This window comes from Euprymna scolopes, chromosome 4 (assembly GCF_053919585.1).
Source record: "Euprymna scolopes isolate OS-2025 chromosome 4, ASM5391958v1, whole genome shotgun sequence".
In the NCBI taxonomy this organism is placed as follows: domain Eukaryota; kingdom Metazoa; phylum Mollusca; class Cephalopoda; order Sepiida; family Sepiolidae; genus Euprymna; species Euprymna scolopes.
Window position 1 is genome coordinate 15,811,661 of NC_136485.1, and position 27,521 is coordinate 15,839,181.

Sequence of the window (27,521 nt, forward strand, 5' to 3'; positions counted from 1 at the left end):
TATATATATATATATATATATGACTACTTCATTTAATCACATAAATTAATATACGAAAATATGATTTTATGTATAAATTTTCAGTATTTACTTCAACAGTGCTCAATACATAGGTAGAGCTAGGTAATCAGTTATAAAAATATATATGGCAATTAAGCTACACATAATATTTCGCGTTTCATTCCCGTGAGAATTTGTCAGGCTTATGCAAAGAATTGTGGCTACTGTGCGTTTTTATATATGCTCATGCTATTGTATTTTTTAGTTAGCCAATCAGCTTCGTTTTCCACCGTGCCTATCCTAATAAGCCAATGGGTGGGTGCTTTCAGAACAAAGGTGCAGTTGACCTTAGGGTCACCCCCTTCCTTTGTGTGTGTGTGTGTGTGTGTGTGTGTGTGTATATATATATATATATATATATATATATATATATACCAACTATTATATGAAAGTAAGTTTATGTGTGTATGCGTGTGTGAGTGGGTTCCTTCCCCATAGGTTCCAAAATGACTGAACCTATCTTTTGCATATTTCACACAAAGCTAATTTATGTCTGATAGTGCTCTGAGATATGTTTTGTATGGAAATTCATCTGATAAGTATCGAAAATCAAAAAAATTGATCTTAAAAATAGTTTTTTTTATCTTATGAATAAAAACGAATACGTTTTTCATGGGAATATTTTACATTACATCGACAACGGGGATATACAAATTTCAGCAAATGATTTCTTCTTAAAAAACAGATTTATTACAATTCAGAGATTTAGCTTAGCAGTAGAGCATGCGACTACAGATCGAATGATCCCCTGTTCAAATCTGGGTGTACCACACCATTTTATTAAAATCTTTTCTCATTAATGAGTTCAATTTATGACAAAAGAAGTACCATTCAAAATCGCTGTACATAATTACATAAAATTTAGGATGTAAACTTTCTAGCGCACGGACCTATTTCTATATATCTATATATATATATATAAAATACCTATTTATATATATCCATATAAAATAAAAGTGACCTATTTATATATATCTATATAAAAATAAAATATATGACCTACTTATATATCTATATAAAAATAAAATATATGACCTATTTATGTATATCTATATAGAAATAAAATATATGACCTATTTATATATATCTATATAAAAATAAAATATATGACCTATTTATATATATCTATATAAAAATAAAATATATGACCTATTTATATATCTATATAAAAATAAAATATATGACCTATTTATATATCTATATAAAAATAAAATATATGACCTATTTATATATCTATATAAAAATAAAATATATGACCTATTTATATATATCTATATAAAATAAAATATATGACCTATTTATGTATATCTATATGAAAATAAAATATATGACTTATTTATATATATATCTATATAAAAATAAAATATATGACCTATTTATATATATCTATATAAAAATAAAATATATGACCTATTTATATATATCCATATAAAAATAAAATATATGACCTATTTATATATATCTATATAAAAATAAATGTGAAAATATGTGTGTTAGGACACTTCTCAATCTATATACTCGGTAAATTTTTATCTATTTAATTTAATTTATTTAATTTTTTTTATCTATAAACTTGAAATAAATTTGGCATATAGGGTATTCAGATATGTGGAAAACTTTTTAATTATCCGGAAAAAAAAGACTGCTCAGGGGTTAAACTTTAAAAATTCATACTTGGGAATCATCAGATTTTTATTTATTTTTAAACTGTTTCACGAATACGCATGCGCGGCCATGAAACACGACAGTTTCTTTATGTTAAAAATAAGTAGGTTTGAAAACATTTTTAATAAACGTGTCAAGCTAGCCTAATGGTTCTCGTACTTGACTCACTGTCTTTAGGTTTTGGTTTTGATCTCAGCTTTGCGAAATCTGCACGAATTGAAATATCATATGACATCTTCAAAAATTAAAATATCACATTTCACCAATAGGCGTCCTGCTAGTATATGCATAAAAGTGACCTTGTTTATGTATGTGTACGAAATATCTTTACCAAACGCCTCTCTAAGTACTTGCTCTGCAGACTTTAAACCTGCTATATAATGTATTCGGACCTCGAGAACACTTTTGATTAGGTTTTTAGTTTGTAAAAATAATTGCTACGTCGTCAAAGTTGAAAAAAAAAAACAGTTGGCTTTGATATGAGTAAATCGATTAACTTCTGAGCATGCGTACATATATATTTTTAGCTTGAAGTCGTTGTTTTTTGTTAATTTTTAACCCTTTTTTTATCGATCTGGCGATAGCTCAAATGGTAGCAACGAAAGCTGAAGCACTAAATAGCGAATAAGACTAAAGCACTGAATGTTTTAGTTTCAATTCAACCAAAGTCATTCTTTGAAAACTTTGGAATTCATTAAATATATATTGGGTGAAATATAATAATCAATAGAAAAGTTATTCTATAACAATAAAAATGAATTCTGAATGGATTAACATATCATATTTAAACGTATTTTACAATCGGGCTACACCGAGTATATACTGCTAGTATATATACAATAGTGGCCATAATATAATGAATGGAAACAACAAAGACATGAATATGTGTATTACTTATAACATAATGCATTATTATTAATGAGATTTTTACCGAAAAAAAAAGATGATAAATGTTTAACAAAGTTATCAGATTTTACATATTAATACGATGGTGTGCGTGTTATTTTGCATGTCATGCTTACATCTTTTTTCTTCCGAGTGACTGTAATTTAATTGTTACGAGCGGCGATGTTTCCCGGGTGTGGAGAAAGTAAGGTTATTGAGCAACCAAGCCCTAACAACAATGTTTTAATCAAAGAAACAACAACAACAACAACAACAACAACAACAACAACAACAACAAAAATAACCAATCTCCTAAAAACTTAAAATAGCAGCGAGTACCCGTGTAAGCGAAAAGAAAAAAAGCTGCAGTAGCCAGACTCGAACCTGTAACGCTAAGAGAAAAAGGAAACGGTTGAGTCGTCCGTTCCATTGCCCACTTACGGCATTAAGGATCTTCAAAATAATGCCTTTAAAACATATGTTGAGATCGTGAGGCGTGAATGACTTTGCAAGAATTTCGACGCAAAAACTAACCCCCTCCTTGGAAAAAATGACCCAGTTGACAGTGAAAGAATGAATGTTTTTGACCAATATTTACATATTTGTCATCTGAGAGATCGATGATTCTAACGATATCGATTTTGTCAGTGTTAATTGCGTTTGTCTAAAGTTTTTGGCAGACATACAAACATGATCGCGAATGCTTGACGCATGGGCAGTTGTTTAAAAGTCGTTTAGAAAAGGCAATTTTACTGATCCTCCCCACGTTTAAAAACTTTATTTCTATACGAAATAATTGACACATTTTCTAATTTTCACATATTATGCGGCCGAGGGATCTTTCGTTTTCGATTCAAGGTGATGCACCCAAGTCATATCGATATATTTTTTATTTTTTAAATCACAACTTTATAATATATAACAATCGATAGAAAATTTACTCTATAATAATATATACAAAATCTGCATTAATTAAAATATCATATTTAAGCGTATTTTACAACTGGGCTATGCCAGCTGTCCCTGCTAACTTAAATAAATACTTTTGCAGTTTTAACAAAAGAGCTACAATAATATGGCGTCTCCATTTACGCTGAACATTCACAGAATGCCAACATCAATATATTGCATATGAAAGAGTCTGCTGCGGAATTTCCATAGGTCCTGCTAATTTTACATTTTTTTTTATAAATAAAGTTATAAAGGGAATAAGCTACTGGGCAAACTTCAGGGACGAGTTTAATAATTTGAAAAAACATTTATGTTGTTAAAAACACTAGGTGGAACATTTCAACAATAGATGAAAGTTTATTTATCATTGGGACTTAATTTTAAGCCATATCACAAATTCTACATTCAATACGCTCTCTTTTGAAGAGAATGGCACTATTGCTAACTACTGAGAAAAAGTCAATTTCAGGAATTTCTGATACTGTTCTAAAAGCGTGTGTGCACATACATTTGATATTTTCCGGCGTCGCCCCATCACCCTGAACACTTTAACCCTTATCCTTGAGTGGCCTCTTGGCCTTGATAATGTGGTGATGCCTGTGTAAAAAACAAAAACAAAAAAAACTTACTCAACAATAAGATCTCTAGGAAAACGGTTGCTAGCAAGTTTTTTAATGTAGGATTGCACGCCAGTGTTCCAGCTTAAAAGCGTCTCATTATATATATATATATATATATATATATATATATATATATATATATATATATATATATATGTAATTATAAAACACAAATGACGTTGTAACGGGTGTTGTAACCCAACATTCGGTTTACGACTTCCGGTTGCGCACACGTACATAAATATAAACCCATAAAATAATACGGAAATGAACGATGTAAAAAAAGCAGAAGTATTAACAATTGTTTATTAAGATAATTTAAATGCGAAAAAAAAATTGGGACGCTGAAAACGTACACAGTAAGACAATACGCCTTATTGTCACGTTGATTATGTATATGTAACGCAAATTAAAAAAAAAAACATATTTACAAATAAATAATCAACTCGGCAATAAAACGTATTGTTTTACTGTGTATGTTTGTTTTTGTTTTCGCGTTTAAATTTTCCAAATAAACAATTGTTAATACTTTCTGGATTTTGTTTTTACATCGTTCATTTCCATATTACGTTTAAGTTATTTTAACGCAATTTTCTAACAAATAAACCTACTTTAACCCGTTGACAACCATAAGAGCATTTTACAACGGCGATTTATCCACCGCCTATTTAAAAAAAAAAAATTATTCTCCATTTTTAATACACCTTTCTTAAAAAACATTCATACATTTTCTTCTACACTACCAACATAAATAAATAACCCCGAAAATATGTTTTTTTTTTTAATTTGCGTTACAAAATGTAAAACATAATGGAATGCCTGACGTATGCGAGAGAACATGTTGAGACTGATACTCATTGCAGTGACGAGTCCAAGGTGAATATATTTGGTTCTGACGTCAAAACTTATGTATGCCGTATTATCTTCTCAGTGTGGTAAGAAGGTGCTAAGTTTGATTGTAATGGTTTGGGGAATTTCATTTGCAAGAGTTGGTACTATCATCCGCATGGCAATATCAGTGCTGAGATTTACAAAATACTTCTTCAGCATCATGTCGTATTAAGATTACGCCATATTATTTTTTTATCATGCAGGATAATGCACCTTGCCAAAAGGTTCAGAACGTCATGACTTTAGTTGAAGACGAAAGAATCTGATCCTAATAAAGTTGTCACCTGGAACTCCGATCTTAATCAAATAGAAAATGTTTGGAAGTGGAGAAACGGCTCATAAAAAGAAACACGAAAAAACAGGATCACATCAGAGTTACTGAAAGACGAATAGAGGGGGAAGGAATTATTGCTGATTTTTGCAAGAAATCAATTAGATCACGTGGCCAACGATGTAGGAAGTCATTGAAGATAATCTTTAATTTTGCTGATATTGTGTTCGCAATCAAGTATTAACAAAATCGTTTCTTAAGTTTTGTCTGTTCCGCACAATCTTTATTTTTAAGAAAACTATTATGTAAACTTTCAAAACTTTATATAATATTCATGCATTATACCCTAATTTTTATTCAGTAAAAATTTAATGACTTTCGAAGTAATATGATGATTCCGTTCCTTATATTATGGTCACTACTGTATATATATTTATTAGGTTGGTGCAAAAATAATGCCGTTTTTTTGACGTTCAACTTCAAAAGATCATAACGCTTTTCATAATAAACTTTATTAATCGAAATTAGAACCATTAGAATCACACATTTTTGTCAACGAGAAACAAGTTTATTTATCCCATTAGCATGGAAATCCGAAGTTCTGGCAGCGATGAAGTCATTCGGTATCATCTCGACTTTTGAAGCATTTTTTGCGCATGAAGTTTTCGAGATGCTTGTAAAAGTGATAATCAGTGGGCAAGAAGTCCGGTGAATATGGCGGATGAGGCAGAATTTCGTAGCCCAATTTGTTTATCTTCTGCAAAATCAATTTAGCAACATGCGGGCGAGCATTTTCATGGAGGAGAATTGATCCCTTCATATCTCGGGAACATACATAAGAGCTTCTGATGCATTTCAATTTGTCGGCAGTACTTCTCTGCCGTAATCGTTTCACCCGGATTCAAGAAGCTGTGATGGATGAGACCGGCCGCAGACCACCAAACAGTCACCATAAACCTTTTTTGGTGCAATTTCAGCTTCGGGAAGTGTTGTAGAGCTTCTCCAGTATCCAACCATTGTGTCGAATGTCGCTGGTTATAATAGAGGATCCACTTCTCACCACTCATCATAACCCACTCGAGGAATTAGTTGTTTTTGTTGTGCAGAAGGAACGTAGAAGACACCTCAAAACGACAATTGTTTTGATTATTGTTCAATTCATGCGACACCCATTTATCTAACTTTTTTTTTACTTCCCTATTTGTTTTAAATGGCGAACAACTGTTGATTGGTCGACCTCAAGGTTAACAGCAACTTTGCTTGTGGTTTTGCGAGGATTGGCTTCAATTAAGGCTTTCAAATGTTCGTTATCAACCACAGTCGGCCGGTCATGACCGTCTTCATCTTCAAGGCTGTCATCATTATTGCGAAATTTCTTGAACCACCGTTGTGCCACACGTTTGTTAGTAGTTTCTGGACCAAATGCATCATTGATATCACGAGCTGTCTTGGCAGCTTTTCGGCCTATTTTGAACTGGAAGAAGTTCGGATTTTAATTTTGGCCACTATTGTATATATATATATATATATATATATATATATATATATAATTGTTGTATAGTTTAGCTTCCTAATATAAATCCATTGAAACGCTTATGTTTATTAAAAAGTTCTCGATGAATAAATAGAGCAGTATATAGTATGCTTTTATACAAACATTATTGATTACATATGTGTATACATGTTTCAGCAGTGCCTATTTCCAGAGAGTCTACATCATCAGGCCAAAAATCATTATCAAGTCTAAATCAATAGTATTTTGCTTGTATATGAAAGTATAATTGTATATAAAAGTAAAAGTAGATAAAACCTTTTATATACAAGTAAAATAGCGGAGAAATTAATATTCATAGTAAAACTATAACTAATAAAGTAAACAAATTACAAAATAAGGAAGCTTATATTCTTCTTAAAGACCACAAGTTAGATTTCCCTAATAAACTTTCCACTAGACTTATTAATGTTATTAGATCGGCAAAAAAATCATAGAAATATTTACTTCCCATATCAATAACACATATAAACATAATCAGTATATCAATACTACTAAATCAATTAGCTGGTTCTCTAGAAAATAAGAAGTGTTCCTTTATTTAACTCAGCATTGTAGATTATTATCCCTTTATCACCAAGGACCTTTTTGATGATGCGATGGACTTTATATCTCTTCTTTCTGACATAACTAATGATGAAATAGATATTATCCAAAAATGTAGAAATATTACACTAATTAGCAGAAAAGAACAATGGGTAAAAAACATGTTGGCCTCTTTGACATTTCTATGGGCACTTTGGATTCAGCTTAATAATGGATTTCGTGGGCCAATGTATACTATATAACCTTACTAGAGATATAAAGGTAAAAAACTATTAGCCTTTATAGGGATAACGATCTTAAGAGAAATTAAAGAATTAGTTTTAAAGTTGATCTAATCTCAAACATAAAAATAGTTAATTTCTTTGATGTAACTCTTAACTTGAGCAAAGGAACGTATGAACCTTATAAAATAGAGAATACAAATTCTATATATGTCCACCCACTAAAGGAATTTTTGACACTGACAAATTCTTTTATAAATATTCTGTTCGACTGTGCCCTTTCCAGTTTGATAGGCCGCTCAGGAATCGGGGAGATAGGAATAAAGATCACTTTGATTCTCTATAGACATAAAAAGTTTATAAACAATACACGTACAATACGCTTAAACATGATATTTTAATTTATGCAGATAACTTGTGTATCATCATAGAATCAATCCTCTATTGAATATTATATATTATGAGGAATGATTAATACAGACCAATCAACTAATTTAGGAAAAAAATAATAATGATGATAATGTGATTCCGTCTGTGTTTGTTTAAAATATCACATCAGCTGGTATTTGGCCTTTACAATGAATTCCATGGAAGAGTCACTTTCGATTAATGCTTAGTTCTAAAATATTCAAACGGAGAAATGATTTGCAGCGATTTTAAGTGGTACCCCTTCTCTTGTCATAAATTTAACTCTTTAATAAGAAAAATCAAAATAAAATGGTGATGTACACCCGGGCTTGAACAGGGGATCATTCGATCTGTAATCGAATGCTTTACTCCTGAGTTATATCTTCAGATGATAATATTTTTTTAGAAGAAATGATTTGCAGTAATTTTATTATTTCCCTTGGCCGGTGTAACGCAAAATATTACCCTGTAAAATTTATTTTTTTTATCTATAAGAGAGAAAGACTATTTTTAAGATTGGAATTTTTCGATTTTCGATACTTGTTGGATGAATTTTTGCACAAAACATATCTAAGAACACTGTCAGACATATAAATTAATTTTGTGTGAAATTTGCAAAAGATAGACTGAGCCGTTTCGAAATCTATGTGGAAGGAACACACACACACAAAGTTACTTATATATATATATATATATATATATATATATATATATATATATATATATATATATATATATGAGTGTGTGTGTGTGTGTAGAGAGAGAGAGAGAGAGAGAGAGAGAGAGAGAGAGAGAGAGAGAGAGAGAGAGAGAGAGAGAGAGAGAAATCCTAGAATACAATAGGGAAACGAATTTTACCTGGAGGGAGGTGAGCTTCTCTTCTAGTTTTGTGACCCTCTTCTCGAGTGAGCTTTGGTTGCTATGCATATCCGACACTAATTCCTGAATTTGAACTTGTGTCTGCAAGAAAAAGAATAGAAATTAATGAACAGAAAACGTCAGGTGCTTTTTGAATAATGACTGCTATTCCGGACTTTACATACGGCAAGAAAAACAAGATACATCATCATCATCATCATCATCATCATCATCATCATCATCATCATCATCATCATCATCCAAATTAAAAGAGGAGAATTTTTTTCTTTTTCATGGCTGTATGTGTTTATTTGTACTTCAGATTTTGGTGAAACAGTTTCAGAAGCTGAAATAAACTCAAATTCGAGATAGAAATTCTTTACAAAAAGAAATAAACGAAATAACGAAATAGCCAACACTTAAAGCAGAAGTTATAATAGAGCATTTAAGTATTAGATTCAACAAAAAGCTGTTTTAGTTTTAAATCCAATCGAAAAACTGTTTTAGTTTAAAATCCAATCGAAAAGCTGTTTTAGTTTCATATCCAATTAAAAACTGTTTTAATTTGAGATCCAATAACTGTTTTAGCTTTAGATCCAATCAAAAAACTGTTTTAGTTTTCGATGCAATAAAACTGCTTTACTTTTAGATCTAATCAAAAACTGTTTCAGCTTTAAGATCAAATACAAAACTGTTTTAGTTTTTGATCCAATCAAAAAAACTGTTTTAGTTTTTGATCCAGTCAAAAAAACTGTTTTAGTTTTTGATTCAATAAAGAACTGTTTTAATTTTAGATAAAAAAAATACTGTTTTACTTTTATATCCAATGGAAAAAAATGTGTTAGCTATTTTATCATTGTTGATTTCATTTTTTGAACTGTTATCCTTATCCTTGTTGTGTTCTCTTCAACGTTTCAGCTGCTGTACCCCTCAGAAAATAGATAAAGAATATTCTAGACTAAATTCTTTTTAGAAATTGTGAGTTCAATTTCAGGTGAAATGACTAGAGAAAATAAATATCAATAGGCACGGGACCCGAAATGAGGCAGTTGATCACAGTGAACTTAATAAACTTCTGAAGACGGTTAGAAAGTATAACGGCTGAAACGTTGTGAATATTAGTATCAGGATGAAACAAGGGCCGAAAACATGCGAATAATGCAACAATTATTTGAGAATGGAGTTGTTCATTAACACTATTTGATTATTCAACCTAATATACTCATCTTGGTTGTTATTTTTCAAACGTTTCGACTGGTGTAACCTCTGACCGTTTTCAGATGCATTTTCTTGAACCCGAGAATCTTTACGTTTAACTTCAGGATGCATATTAGAGTTTTGAACCTTTTATTTAATCCATGGAGGTAGGTTGTTCTCGTTCCGTTAGCCAGATGTGTTAGGTATATATTTTTTTAAATTATTCTTAATTAGTATCGCCTGTAGTGAGGATTGAACCTTAAAATACCTCCCAAGAAAATTGTCACTCAAAACTGATTATTAGTTATCGTCTTTATTCGACATAAACACCTGAAGAGATCGGAGGTTACAGCGAATGAAACGTTGTGAAAATAACAACAAAAAAGAGGATAGTTGTCTAAATAATCCAAATGTCTTTGGTAATTGGAAACAGTTAATAATTTGTTTGGTATTAAGTTGCTATAAATTTCAAATCGACAAAATTAATTATAACAGCAAACATATTAAACAATATAAAATAATAGAATAAAAAATAAAAAAATAAAACAATTTTTTCATACATATAAATCCAGATATGAGTTTTGATAAAATGGTGCAGTAGCCTGCAAATAAACAGTCGATTATTTATAAGAATGGTTCCTGTTCTGAAAGACCGGAAACTAACGATGAATTGAATTTCTAGAAATACATTTGAATTTTTATAAAAAAGATGTTCTACTCTCTAAATTATCAAAGATATTTTACAATCCCGGTTACTTAAACCAGTAATTCCATATTTATTAAAGTATGTGCGGAAGATCATTTGAAAAATAAATCGATATGCGAAGATTCGCAAGTTAAAAACATCGGTTGTCTGTTTTTGTTCATATATCACATCACCTCACCATCCCGATATTTCTACATTGTGAGGAGCCTTCTTAAACACTCACATATTCATTTATATGCATATGCTAACAGGCGCCCCCCCCCACACCGGCGTTGCCCGGTCATAAAATATGCATAAATATTATATTTTAATTCATACAGAAACTTAGACATGTGCATATGATAACTATGTTTTTTTTTAAACAGTTGACTTTTTGCAAGTGAACAAAAATACTCGAGCTCAGATTGGAACCAAAACGTAAAGACAGTGTGTCAAGTTCGATAACCATTCGGCCAGCGTGACATGCTCTTTGAAAATTGTTTTCGATCCAATTTATACTTCACATAAGGAATCTGTAATGTGAACCATTTATGTATGCGCATTCGAGAAACAGTTAGCAAACAGAGAAAAATCCGACGACTTCCACGGATCAATTTTTTTTCAATTTTGATTCCTTAGCAGCCCTTTTTCCCAGAGGAAAACCGATTAAAAAGTCTTTTATATGTCTGAATACTCTCTATATCAAATTTCAAGTCTGTAAATCAAATATTTGTTGGTTGAGAAGTGTCCTCATGCACACACAACTTCTCACTTATATATATATATATATATATATATATATATATATATATATATATATATATATATATATATATATATACTACCAGGGAGACCCAACGTTGCTCAGGATCAAATGAGGATCAACATATTTTTCACTTTTCCAGTATTTTTACTGTCATCAAAATCGGTGAAATCAACCATTTTTCAATCAAATTGATTGATTTTCTGCTCTAATTGGGAATCCTCTGTGGTGCATCAGGAGAAAACTTTACAAGTCTCCCTGCAGTGACTTAGTTCATAATACATTGTAGTCTATGTTGCACTATAGAGAAGCTATTGTTGATTTTATAAAATTATTTTATATAATGGCTTGAATTAAAATTCTCAGTGACACTCCGATACAAAACCTATATAAGAACACTCCCAGACACAAATTATATCTGTGAGAAATAAAAAAATAAGACGGCTCAGTTGTTTTGGTGTCCATAGGGAACTCTTTCTCACACACACACACACCCACACCTACCCACACACAAACACGCAAACACACACACAAAGTTCCACTTTATATATAAGTTATAAGTAAATATTTTTATGCAAATCTTATAATAGTAATTAAATCATAGGCAAAAATAATTATAGGAAACAAAAATAATTATAGGAAACAAAAATAATTATAGGAAGCAAAAATAATTTTATTTATGAAAGGTGTAACGGATAATGTTTATATATATATCATTTTATCCCTTACTGTCTTTGAATAGAATAACCAGAAATGACGTCATCAAAGATTTCCTCATTATCATATATAAATTTTGATGACGAAATCAAATTACGAGGGCGTGCAATAAGTAATGCCCCTGACCCACTTCCAGTTGTCTGATCTAGCTGAAATTTTGCATGTGCAATGATTTATATCTCTACGGGTTATGTGGCAAATTACAGCTCTGAACTAATTGTGGTTTCTGTTTTAAAGGTGTTTGAACTGAGTCAGGAGCGAAATGGAGCCTGTTGAATGTCGAGCAGTGATCCGGTTTTTGTATTTGAAAGGAGGCACACCACAGGAGACTTTTGATGAAATGAAAGAAACTTATGGTGATAATGCCCCATCATATGATCTTGTAAAACGTTGGCACCGTGAATTCAAACATGGCCGGAAGTCTGTGGAAACAGCTCCCAGACCTGGTCGCCCCCCCCCCTTCTGCCATTGATGAGGCATCTGTCCGTCAAGTTGAGGCTGCCATTTTGGAATATCGGCGCATTACTATTCGCCAAATAGCCCAAGATGTCAAGATTAGTACAGGGTATGGGGAAACTATCATTCATGACCATTTGTATATGCATAAGGTGTATGCCAGATGGATTCCCAGGTTGCTCACACCATTCCAGAAGTGAGAATGCATCGAGTGCTCGAGGATGAATTTGGAAATGTGCCAAGAAGATGAGTCAAAGTTTTTCAAAAGATTGATTACACAGGATGAAACCTGGGTCCATCACTATGATCCAGAGACCAAAGCCCAGTCAATGCAGTGGAATCACTTAGACTCACCACCTCCAAAGAAGGCAAGGGTGCAGCCTGTTGCTTGCAAGGTCATGCTCACAGTCTTCTGGGACCAGGACGGAGTAGTGATGACAGATATCCTGGCAAAGGGTACCACAATTACAAGAGCCTATTATATTTCACTTTTGAGGAAATTAAGGGAAGCTATCAAAATCAAGAGGCGGGGCAAGATCAGCAAAGGTACCCTCCTCCTGCAGGACAACGCTCCGGTCCATAACTCGCATGTCGGCAGATCAGAAGCACGGGCATGTGGTTATGAAATCCTCTTCCATCCTCCCTACTCTCCTGACCTTGCACCCTCTGACTTTCATCTCTTCCCAGTCATGAAGTTGTTTTTGAAAGAAAAGCGTTTCCCAGATGATGCAGCCTTGATTTCTGAAGTCATGTCGTGGTTGGAGGACCAACCTGGGATGTTTTACAAAAACGGTCTCCAGAGCTGCATCAAACGATGGGAGAAATGCATAACTCTGGGTGATTCCTGTGCAGAGAAAGACTAATAACTGTACCAAGTTTCGTTGCTCTACTACTATGAGAAGTGGGTCAGGGGCATTACTTATTGCACGCCCCTCATAGTTGAGTCATTATTCTTCACAATACTAGTACATACTTTGCAAGAACTGATCTAGAAAAAATTCAAATATCATCCACCTTTAAAAAAACTAGATCAGGCAGCCGAAGTACACGATGTAGTAAAGCAGCATCGGACGTTGATGATTAATTCATCAGAGACTGAGGGTACCAGATTAATCAGTGGGTTCAGCCAAACAGCTATCAGAACTAGAGATGCAATTCTCTATCTATATAAAAGCCAAGTATGTCCAAGGATGGAATACTGCTGCCATATCTATCCTGCCTTGATAGAGTACAAAATAGACTTCGTGGCTTAGTGGGGGATGCCCTTTTCTCTTCCCTGCAACCTCTCTCCCACAGAAGAGACGTTGCAAGCCTATCCCTGTTTTATCGTTATTTCCATGGCAGGTGCTCGTCTGAACTCCAATCGCTGGTCCCCTCTCGCCAATCTTTCACGAAAAACACCCGTCTAGCTGAATCCACTGTCAAAAATTTCCCCCAGTCTTTATCTGTGCCTAAATCAAAACGTGGATCCTGTAAACAAAGCTTCTTTCTTAGAACTGTGCGCCTGTGGAACTCTGTTCCGTCTGCCTGTTTCCCACCTGACTACAACTTGGATGTGTTCAAGTCCAACGTTAACAAATTCCTAATGAACCGCCCCCATAAGTAAACACTTCATCAAATCTCCACACTAACGTACTGTACTTGCAATAACCCTTATCCCTGAGTGGCTCCCGGGCCTTGATAAGTGGTGACCACCATGTAAAAAAACAAAAAAACTAAACAGTTACTTGAACTTGATCAATTGTTTAAGCTGGTTAATTTTTATCGTTATCCTACTTGTACTGATCAAACTATGGAAGATTTGGAAAAAGTGTCAACGTTGCTAGTACGGAGTGGTTAACGACCCAGGTTCGAATCCAGGTCATTCCACAGAAGCATTTTCAGGGATGTTGGTAGACTTCATGTGGTTCCTCCCGTAAGTACCGGATATGGTTCTAGAAAGAATTCTTAATGGAAGGATATAGGGGAAACGAATGCCAACAAAATCATCATGAATGATACTAAACAAACAAACAAACAAACGCTGGCAGCACAATCAGATGGGAAGTGAAATATCCGAATAATACTGAAACAAAAATCCATTTCATATTGTGTTCAGTTGAAAAAAAAATGATAAATATTTTAGTTTCTTTTGACCTTTATACAGGGTGGAATGATAAATTTGTCGCACTAAAAAAATCAACACTACAGCTTTATTTAAAAACCTTTATTGCAAATATCAACTAAGGTAACTTGATTATGTAATAGAGCTGACATCTATTCTATCTCAATCACTGCCTCGATACGGGTCCAGAACTGGGTGCAGGCCTTTTCCACAAGAACCAGCAAATACTCAGTAGATGGCAGCGATAAAGCTAGCTTTGGTGTTGTGGGAGGTCATGTTGGTGTTCTCAGCGTATGACCAAATGAAGTACTCCAGCGAGTTCAGGTCAGGAAAGGAGAGGGGGCCAACAAGAGAAAGGTACAAAGTCATAGCCCTCCTTCTGAAGCCAAACCAGTCTCTTTGGACTTGTGGGCCGATGCCGAGTCCTGCTGCCACACCCAGTGCCAGCGACCACCTGATTGCACCAGGGAATCACCACATTCTTCAACACATCCAGGTACACTTTGGTATAGCCTTTCAAGCCGACTTTGAAGATGTAAGGTGGCATGATCTGGCATGATGAAACCACACCAAAGACCATAATCATGGTTGGAAACTTTGTCTTCATCACTCTGGACACATTCCTGTTATTCATGGCAATTTAGCAATGCATTTTGAGGGTGCTGGCAATGGTCCTGTTGTCATAACATGGATCAGTAGAGAACATGAGTTGTACAGCAGCACATCTCCGATCTCGCTTGTTGAACATTGTGTCACTTTCAGACATGATAGAAGGCTCCTACCGATTTTGGGGGATTTGTGCACAACTGGCCAACTAGTAGATGGTCTGCATTAAAAAAGAAAGCCAGTTTTAATCAAACGGAAATTGAAGCATGTCGTCCGTTCCAGGGCGATAATTTTATCATTCCACAGTGTATTAAAAACAAAAATCTTTCTGCTTTTAGTTTCTTTCAGTATTTCTTCTTTTTTTAATTTTTTATTTTTGGAATCCTTTGAATTGAGATTTCGTAATTTGTACATTCTTCTTTTTTGCGGACTGTTGTTGCTTCACCACGTTTCGACCAACTGATCCTCTGGCGTGGATTACTTGGCCGACACGTGGTGAAACAACAACAACTATAAAGATGAGGATAACAGTCCGCAAACAAGAATGAATATACAATGTTTCTTATTTTAAAACTTTATTTCGCCTCAAACAAAGCATTGGTCTACTGAGACGGAAGGTCAAATTTGTAGTAAGCATACCAAGTGGGGAGTTTTGCTGCAACGTTTATTCACATTGCATGTTTCTTAACTATTGAATATTGATACAGTCAGAAAAAAAACAGGGTGCAAATAGAGAATTCCAAAAAGCGGTCCAACAAAAGTGGTCCAGCAAAAGTGGTCCAACAAAAGTGGTCCAACAAAAGTGGTCCAACAAAAGTGGTCCAGCAAAAGTGGTCCAACAAAAGCGGTCCAACAAAAGTGGTCCAACAAAAGTGGTCCAACAAAAGTGGTCCAACAAAAGTGGTCCAGCAAAAGTGGTCATGCAGGAATAAAAGTATATAAGAATCCATTTTCAGTATTAAAATAAGCAGAGGGCAGGGAGGGAATTCCAACAAAAGTGGCCCAACAAAAGTAGTCCAAAGGATAGAAAGTTTTTAAACATCTTAGGGGTGAGATTTTGCCACTAGTCAGAATGTGTGGACGAATTCACATATAAGTTCTGTACATTGGAGAATAGATAAAAGTTTATTTAACTTTGAAATGTTATGAATGAACAGAACGATAAAATTATAATAATCTTTAAAGGCCAGATCCAATTGTAATTAAAAAATGCAATAGTGACTGGAAATGGCAGCCGAGGGGGAAATCGTCAGTTGATTGTCGTAAGCTAAAAGAGCTTTTTGCATTATTTTGAAAAACTGTATCAGTGACAATTATCATTCTTTCCCGCTTATCCGTGTCTGTTGGTTTTTGTCGATTATAATAAAGTCATATTCTTGTCTATTTGTGCCTTTGTTCACAATTTGGTTAAAATATACAAAACGTATACTGTTTCACAAAAGGATTGTAAAACTGAACACGGACTCCTATATGTTTTTATTCCTCCATGATTTCTATATACATACAATTTATTTAAAAGGAATCAACATTCAAGACATGAACTTACGCCTGCCAAATGCCAATTTTTCAATTTTGACCTCTGAGCAGAAATTTTTCCAACTCTCCCCTCCCCCACAGAAAGCAAATCAAATTAGTTCCAGTTGTCCGAATCCCCTATACATCAATTTTCAATTCTGTAGACCGAAAATTTACAGATTAGTTTGGTAGAGACCTGTCGGCACACAGACAGACAAGGTTACTTATATATAATTGTTATATATATATATATATATATATATATATATATATATATATATATATATATATATATCATTAAGCAACATTGAGTCTGGTTAGCACCAGATGGATGGCCATTTGGGAATTTTAGGCGCTGTAAGTGTTCTCTGCTTATCTCGGCATTTGTTTCGAATCGTCCTGTACACATACTTCACTTGCCACTGGTATTTAACAATGTCGACTCAGGAGAGGTGTAGCTGGAGATTGCACACGCAACTCTCCCGTCCCCCAACAGAAAACAAATCAAATTAGTTCCAGTTGTCCGAATCCCCTATACATAAATTTTTTGGTAGAGACCCGTCGGCACACAGACAGACAAGGTTACTTATATATAATTGTTATATATATATATATATATATATATATATATATATATATATATATATATATATTCGTCAGGCTTATGCGCATAAGCCTGACGAATCTTAGAGTGGATGAAACGCCGAATATTCAGTGTAGCTTAATCGCCATATATATTTTATAAATTACTAACTAGCTCTACCTACGTATTGAGCACTTTTGAAGTAAATACTTAAAGTTTACGCATAAATCTATACCTTCGTATATTAATTTTATGTGAGTAAATGAAGTAGTTATATAAATGTATATATATAAATATATATATATATATATATATATATATATATATATATTTAAAGTGATGGTTGTGTAGTTCCAACGAGAGAAAAAATGTATATTTAAAAGAGTGTAGTCATCAACAATTGTGGGTTTTTTTTAAAGGTTTTCATCATATTTTTATTTTAAAATATTTTTATAACGCGTTTCGAGCTTAGGGTGTGCTCTCTTCAGATATTTCTGTAAAAAGTTTTTCTTTAAAATGGGAGTTTGTAGAGTTACCTCTGCTGATATTAAATATGTTTTTCAGAGTGATGCGTGTGTTCAGACATTCTGTCTCCAACTGTAAGTGTTCAAAGTGTCCGGTCAAAGTTATTTTCAAAGAGTGTTTTTTAGTCTATATGGTGAAGGTTTTTTTATGGGTTTTTAGGGTTCTTTTTAAAGACTTTCTTTCCCCATGTATAGCATACACTCACACACAATCACACACGCATACATATACATTCATGTACATGTACACATGCACACGCACACGTATGCAGGCACACACACATACACACACGTACATACATAGAAATATATGTAGGAGCATACATATATACACACATACATACCCAAATACACACTCACACACGTACTCGCATACATCCACCGCTAACAATTATTTTTATTTTTTTATTTTATATATATATATATATACTTTTTTTTTTTTTTCCCAACCAAAACACGCATGTATATATGCGCTTAATCATTCAGACATACGTACACGCACCCACACACACACAAGTAAGATGGAGAATAGGTAGAAGATATATATACACACACATACACGCACATACACACATATATGTACACACATATATGTATGTGCACATACACTCACAAACATCCACATACTATGTAGGCACATACACATACACACACACATGCACACACACAGACATATGCAGGGGCTCACACATACGCGTATATCCATATCCACATGAACACATTTACCCACTCATACATGTGCATACATATGTATATATATATATATATACACACACATACATACGGATGTGTATACACTCATCCACCCATATATATATATATGGGCACATGCACTTACAATCACACATACACATACATATTCATACATCCCACCTTATGTATATATTGGTTGAAGTTTCCTTTCCAATCCAAGCACATATGCATACATGGATTCGGTCACCCAAACATAAGTGCACGTATACATACAAACAAGATGTAGCATAGATAACAGATGATATATACATATACACACACGCATACATAATCATATGTGCACACACACGCACATACACATATACAAACGCACACACGCGCGCACATAGACATACATACGTATAATTTCTAGTTGTTTGTTTAGTTAAGAGAAATGGTACTGTACTGGGTATGGGCGCGCACACCCGCGAAAGTGTGCGTGTGCCTTATTGTGCTTTTTTTGTTGTTTCGTGTGTGAGGGTGCACACCTACCCAAGCATGCATGCGTGTAAGTGTATTTTGTGTTTTGTCTATTTATGTGTATAATTATGGAGAGATGTTTAAGGCGGGGTTAAACTTTGCTATGAAATTTTTTTCTTGTGTTAGCAAGTAGTAGTAAAGTATATATATATATATATATAAAATAAAAAAATAAAAATAATTGTTAGCGGTGGATGTATGCGAGTACGTGTGTGAGTGTGTATTTGGGTATGTATGTGTGTATATATGTATGCTCCTACATATATTTCTATGTATGTACGTGTGTGTATGTGTGTGTGCCTGCGTACGTGTGCGTGTGCATGTGTACATGTACATGAATATATATGTATGCGTGTGTGATTGTGTGTGAGTGTATGCTATACATGGGGAAAGAAAGTCTTTAAAAAGAACCCTAAAAAACCCATAAAAACCTTCACCATATGGACTAAAAAACACTCTTTGAAAATAACTTTGACCGGACACTGTGAACACTTACAGTTGGAGACAGAATGCCTGAACACACGCATTACTCTGAAAAACATATTTAATATCAGTGGAGGTAACTCTACAAACTCCCATTTTAAAGAAAAACTTTTTACGAAAATATCTGAAGAGAGCACACCCTAAGCTCGAAACGCGTTATAAAAATATTTTAAAATAAAAATATGATGAAAACCTTTAAAAAAAACCCACAATTGTTGATGGCTACACTCTTTTAAATATATATATATATATATATATATATATATATATATATATATATATATATATATAAATCCATTATAATAAAGTCGTATTTCTGTCTGTTTAATCTCAATAAGGTTAATATATACAAAAGGTATACTGTTTCAAAAATAGTTTTTAATACTAAAAAACGGACTCTTAAATACTTTTATTCCTGCATGATTTATTTAAAAGAAATCAACATTCAAGACGTTATCTCGTTTGCATATTACATTAAAGAAAACCTGTTTTAATGATTACCTATAATTTTTTAATGGAAATTTGTAATAGAATTGTTTTAAGTATTTAGACATACTATATAAGGTTGATTTATTTAATTTATTTGTAATTTTTAGTACAACCAACATTGACTGCGTTTAAAAACAGAATAAAGTTTTTCTTTAAACTATGAGGTAAGCTATGAAATTGTATTTTCCTGTTTGAATTTTGTAGATGAAAATGACAGCAGGACCATTGCCAGCACCTTCAAAATGCAAATCCGGACTGTTCAATGCTTGAGGGCATAGCTCAACGAAGTTTCCGGCCACGATTATGGTCTTTGGTGTGGTTTCAAGTGAGGGCCACATCATGCCACCTCACATATACGGAGTCGGCTTGAAAGTCAACACCAAAGTGTATCTGGATGTGCTGAAGAGTGTGGTGATCCCCTGGTGCAATCAAGTGACTACTGGCAAACCCAGGGTGTGGCAGCAGGACTCAGCATTGGCCGACAAGTTCAAATAGACCCAGACCTGACTTCAAAAAGAATGCTATGACTTTGTACTCTTCTCTCATTTTGGTCTTGACTTTTAAGCTAACTTTGAAGATGTAAAGTGGATGATGTGGCCTTCACTTGAAACCACATAAAAGACCATAACCGTGACTAGAAACTCCATTGACCTGTGCCCTCAAGCATTGCATTGTCCGGATTTGCATTTTGAGGGTGCTGACAATGATTGTGTTGTCATAATGTGGATTGGTAGAGAGCATGAGTTGTACAGCGACGCATCTCCAATCCCGCTCATTGAACATTGTGTCACTTTCAGACATGATAAAAGGCTTCTATTACTCTTGGGATTTGTACACAACTAGCTAACTAGTAGATGGATTGCAACAAAAAAGAAAACCGGTTTTCATCAAACGGAAATGGAATGATGATGTCTTTTCTAGGGCGACAATTTTATCGTTCCATCCTGTATTACATGTTGTTTTTGAGTTACCCAGTAAAATTGCTCTAAAATTATACAAACTTGTTCATTCTCCAAAATCCTGTCACAGCATATTTCAGTTTCAGAGTTTATCTAAAAAATTGCTACCGCATTATCACGAGCGGGAATTGAACCCTTTTCTCCCCGGATAAAATTAATCCCAAATCATCACCGATATGCTGTCAATCATCCAGGATTGTTAGTAAAAGAAGTGGGTCAAAATACTCTGCAAATACATTCAAAGAAGAAATCACAAGTATGTTTGTTGACGTCAGAGATTACTTACAGTCATTTTTGTTTGCAGATTAACAAGCCACCTATTTGTCCGTGGAACAATCGGCAGATGATCGGAAGCCAGTGCTTCATGTTGAAAAAGGTAATTGCAACCCTCACTAGCAAGTTCCTACACACATTTCTAGTCATATACACAATAAGTTTACATATAATAACTTGTGTGTTTAGGCAGCATTTTTTAATTCAAGCAAACATTATATAATATAACAAAGCTTCCGCTTAATTATACCGCTTTTATTTTTCGATTTTTCTCATGATCTTTCTTGCGTTAAAATAAAAAAAAAATAATGTAAGTTTCATATGTATCACGAACGATTTCGATTCTTAGTCAAACCATCATCAGATTAAAAAAGCAAATGAACAAATAAAAGCTGGAGAAAGGAAAGGAATTTTTAAAGGTGTCTTTGAAACGGGCACATGAAGTCAGACGCCGAGAGAACGTTTTCACACTGTTCCAGGAAACAGGTTAACAATTTAAATTCAATGATTAATGACTTCAGAACAAGTCATTCTTTTGTGTTCATGCTATGTATCCATGTTTAAAACAATGGAACGTTTTGCTATTAATGTGAACTGAAAGAAACGATATCAAATGTTTCAAATGATTTCAACACATCAATATATTAGAAATAACTCAACAGTCTTGCATTAATAATAAACTGGCTCAAAAAAGTCCAATGAAACACTGATTCAAGCAACTGAGTACACAGATCAACCTTGTGTTTCCTTTGATGCTTTCAGAAATGGCAATATACTAGAATCAGAGGAAGTTTAAAAATCATGTAAACATTAGCTCCCCCTTAGTCTTTTTAATGATGGCCACTTCCAACATGCATTCCAATAAGTATTTGTAATTACAATAGCAAAACAACAACAACAATAACAACAAGTATATAACTGCAACTAATTTAAATTAACAAACGACCAAGTATTTGCACATGCTTCAACTTCATAAGAAAATAAAAGTTGGTAGTAATTAAATATTGAGAAACCTTCATGCCTATTATTTCTAATATAACGTTCAAAATTAGAAAAAAGGAAAAGCTCTTCATATTTATTTGAAAACAATCGGCACCAATCATGCTAGAATATTGTTATTCTTGTGAATATCTGATATGCCAACTCAAATTTGTATTATTTGGATTATTCGGACTACTATTCTCGCCTTTGTTTTTTTATTTTATTTTTTGTTTGTTTTTTTCACGTTTCCACCCAACACCCACCCACCCCAACGTAATCTCTGACCTTATTGAGGTGAATTTTTGAAACTTGGTAATATTCATGTCGAACTCACAAACTTATATCAAGTTTCGAAGTGAACCGTTTATTTATTTTTTAATGGAAATCACTTGAGACAAGACATGAAGCTACTTGATGTAAGAAGCAAGCAAGAACAAAGGATGACTATTGTAAGGACAGGATATGCCTAGTGACCTTAATCTTTAAAAGACCAAAGCTGTAAGCAAAAGGAAAATTTAATTTAGAGGGGTAGATTGCTCTCGTTCCACCAGCCATGGTAAGGTAGAAGTATTTATTTTTATGTTATTTTTAGTAATCATTGCTTGTATTAAGCATTGAAGTTTTAACTTCTATGTGTTCTGTTAAGTTTTTTTTGCAATAAAAATACCAACAATAATAACAACAATACCAACAAAAATAACAACACTTATAACAATAATAACAACAATACCAACAATGATAACAACAATACCAATAGTAATAACTACAACAATAACAATAATAACTACAACAATAACAGCAGCAACGAATTGTTGGGGAAAAAATTAAATAATTAAATATCTACTGTTTAGAAAGACGAAAAAGATATACATAACACAATATGTTTCCAAAGTTTGAGGAAATAAAATTCGCAATTAAGGATTTTTAATTAAAAATAAACAAAGAGTGACCCCCTTCCTCCCAGAAGTCACCTATTCAATATCTGCTTAACTTGTCCACCATGTTTTGATATGAATATTAAACATCGTTTCTTTTCTGTATCAGCATTCAATTATATGTGAGAATATTTTGGTGGTCATTTCAACCATAGCAGGTGTGATCCTGAATTGTTATTTCATTTTTTACTTGGGAGTAACTACTAATCAAGGCCTGAAGGCCACTCGAGGATACAAATTAATGAATGTAAGGTGGTAGTGTTACATATAGGGGTTTCATTAAAAGAGAGTCTTAGAGATAATTAGATGTTGTTGTAAGAGACTTAGAGAGATTGTTCATGTTAGGAGAGATCCATATATATTAAAAATATGTTCATTCTTAGGTTAATAAATGTGTTGCTATGTGAAGCTCTTAGAGTGAGGAGATAGTGTTCAGACAGTCTTAGTGTAGATATGAGATGTAGATTCACATTGTGGATATGAGATGTGTATGTTAAGACATTTTATAACACAGACATATAATAACAATTCACTTTACCTTTTTGTAAGAATCACAAACACAAAGATGAGCTTTATCACAAAACACATGATGGGTTTATTTCTTCACGACCGGCCGTGGTTTTCTCATCAAGAATTCAAAGCTTCACATTTTAGTTTCAAAGTGACCGTCTCGCTTCCTAGACGTTCGAATTTCAAACTCCAGACTCTCTCTGAGTTTCTCACTGACTGTCTCTCTAACTAACTAACTCTCACTTCCTACATTGAGAAATCCATGCATGTCTGGCCAACGTGACTAAAATTCACATGCCATCAACATGCGTGGACTTACACGTTTCCCGAACATTCTGATTTTTCAATAACCTATTTTTCTTTATTTTCACAAAGGAATTCAACCTACATATCTAATTTATTTAACCCATATTTTATTATCCACATTCTTTTAACAATTGAATAGTTTATTTATTATTTATTTCATCAGAATTAACAATTTACTGGACATTCCATTTAAACCTATTGTTCTTTAAAACTTATGTCCAGGGTTCGATTTCTGCTTTCTCTCATTTTATTTTCATTTTAACTAATCTCTCTATTTTTATACTTACATGAAAAGGGGACAGCTCTTATCATGTAACAGTAGTATAGTAATCATTAATGTTGTAAATTGAGTAGAATTTGATTATTTATGGGGACAGCTCAACAAGAACTTTTTTACATTGGATTTGAAGGCTACTATGTTGTATTCAACCGGGAAGCAAGCCAATGAAACAGTATTCCACAGGCAGGCAGAGATAGAGAGTAGGAGAAATCGTATATAGTGGTTTTAGTTAGTCGAGTGTTTTTTTGGGAAAGTTTGACAAGAGGGGGATAATAGATTGGAGTGCAGTCGAGCACTTGTCATGAAAATAACAAGTAGAGGCAGGCTCACAACGTCTCTTCTGTGGGAAACAAGTTGTAGGGAAAAGAAAAGGCATCACCTACTAGATTTCGAAGCTGGTTTTGAACTCTATCACACCCACTGGAAACTCTTTAGATTTTGATCTGTCCAGTACTCTCAGATAATGCCTCTCAAAAGAATCGTGGGATTATCCAGGGATTGAAGAGGAGCATCACAGCACAAATCAAGGCAGTGCCAAGGGAGGTGCATGCCAGAGTTTTTAATAATTTTGAACCTTGTATCATGGTGCGTGTATAATGTATAATTGAATGGCGATTAAACAAAGACTGCTGGCCATTCATGACTGACACTTGGGCCATACATGAATTGAAATTGCACCAAATATGGTTGGATTGCAGAAAAGATTGTAAATGTTATTACTTATTCAACGAGTGGCATTCTTTTTCTTTTTTTTTTTTTTTGAGATGGGAGGGCGGTCACTTTGAACAGAATCTGTATCACATCCACCAATTAAACAAAGAGATTATTCAGTAACAAAAATATTTGATGAAATATGTAATTCGAAAAAGGAACAAATTATTTAATATTCAACTAAAAAATAGCCGTAAAACCATTAAAAAAAAAAAATCAATCTATCTGAGTGAAAGCTAAACACTTTTCTATGAACAACTACCTGACCAACTTCATTTTGCAGAAATTCAAAAAAAGTGTCTTTTTAAAGTTCTATCATTTTTTAAATATTAATTTTCAATACATCAAATAATAAAAGTGGAAGTAATACTCATCAATGTTCCCAGAAAACTTAACAATTTCTTGTTTATTATATTGACGTACATTTTGTATCATTTCCTAAGCTGAAACTAATATCATTTTAATTATGTAATATAGACCTGAAACTGTTCATGTGTTCATCATTAAAGACAACAGTTATGTCCCTTTGGGGAAAAACGTTTCCAAATTAGAGTTATGTTCCCTTTAAAAAGAAAAGCAATTCTTATATCTCGTGAATGAGAGATGTTTGTCAAAAACTCTCACACCACATATGGTCAAAAAATAAAACAAGATAATTTCCTTTTTGTCTGGCTAGTTGACTAGACATGTATAGACAACAGAAAGAGAGAGAGAGAGAGAGAGAGAGAGAGAGGGAGAGAGAGAGAAGGAGGATGATGAGGAGAATCGATATCTGAGAGAAAAAGCGTTACTGCTAGATCTGATACTGAAGGGGGTGACTCAACAAGAATCTGTTGACATTAAACTTGAAGATGACTATGTAGTCAGCTGAGAAATTCTCTCATAGTATTGGGTTCCGCAGATCGAAAATTCTTGGAAAGAAACTTTGTTCAAGGAAGTTTCATTTAGTTCTAGATATACAAAGCAAGAAAACAAAAGTAGTAGCTATACAAGTACTTGATGTGAAGATTTAAGAATTGGAGATCATAGATTGTAACCCAGTAGAGCACCTAGCATGAAAATAAAGAAATAGAAGAACAAAGACTAGCAATGTCTTTTTTGTGAGAAAGAAAGAGTGTAGAAAAAAGACAGCATCCTCCACAATATTGTGTAATCAGTTTTGCACTTTGTAAAGTCATAAAAAAAGTGCTCTGAGTGTCAGGGGTCAAGTACCTTCTGGGTTAGAAAAAAATCCAATCATTTTCCCAGAGATTTGCTGTGAAACTTCCATTTTAGGTCTGACGTGAAAGTCAGTTTTTGGAGCTTATCAAGGAGAGAGCCATTCATTTCAATTGAATTAAATGAGGATCTGAGTGTTAGTGGTGAAAGGAGGGAAGTATCTTGGAGGAATTAAAAGTAAAAAGCCATTTTTTATTGCATCGCATTCTCTATGTTGGAAGCGTGACAATCAGCAATGTCTTGATCATCAGTGCTCCTCAAAGTGATGCCATAGATAGTTGTGTCGTCCGCAGAGATGGCCATGAATCATCTCAGAATATGATTTGAAGATCATTGATGAAGATATGGGTGAAGTCTCGGCCGTGAATGGATCCGAGAGGTATTCCGGCGTTGATTTCATGTGCTTCAGACATCTACCCATTAACAACTCCTTTTAAAGACTTATCAGAAAGAAAGGATTTGATGGTAGTTAAGAAATTGCCAGATATTTTGTAGTTAGCAACTTTGTCCCAATCCTGTCTAGCAACGCAACTGCTATGGACTGATGCTGTGCGATATTACAGCCAATATAACAAGGAATTGAAGGGATGTAAAATTGTTTCAGATCAAAAGAGAATGATTTCCATCTGAAGAAGTCAGGAATATTAATCCATATTCTTCGAGAATATACTAATAATTAGATTTTCTACTTGAATTGTTATAAACATCTTTATGTTTATAAACATTTTTGGGGGAAATATTCAAAAAATTTAACATACCAAAATCAGAAAGGACACTTTAAGGATGTGACTGCAGCTTATGCAAGACAAATGAAACATCACAGTCAAATGAAATCCTCTTAAATATTTCATCTGATAGACCCTAAAAATGCTCTTTCGAATTCATACTTTTAACATTAATTCAGTTTATTCTCAACTCTGGCGAACTTAAAAAAAGGTGTGTGTGTGTGTGTGTGTGTGTGTGTGTGTGTGTGTGTGTGTGAGAGAGAGAGAGAGAGAGAGAGAGAGAGAGAGAGAGTAAGCTTCCTTGCAACCTCAATCTCACAGAAGAGATGTTGCGAGTTTGTCTCTGCTGTATCGTTATTTT

At 33.6% G+C, this 27,521-nt stretch overlaps 1 protein-coding gene across 2 annotated transcripts in view; it reads right to left on the reverse strand.

Moving 5' to 3' along the window:
• LOC145266837 (uncharacterized) overlaps positions 1–27,521 on the reverse strand; it is a 791,045-nt gene that overhangs the window by 6,082 nt on the left and 757,442 nt on the right. For both annotated transcript variants that reach the window (XM_080122656.1, XM_080122655.1), the window contains one exon: positions 8,929–9,030. In XM_080122656.1, the coding sequence (XP_079978782.1) occupies positions 8,929–9,030 (102 nt within the window). The remainder of the gene's footprint in view (positions 1–8,928; positions 9,031–27,521) is intronic.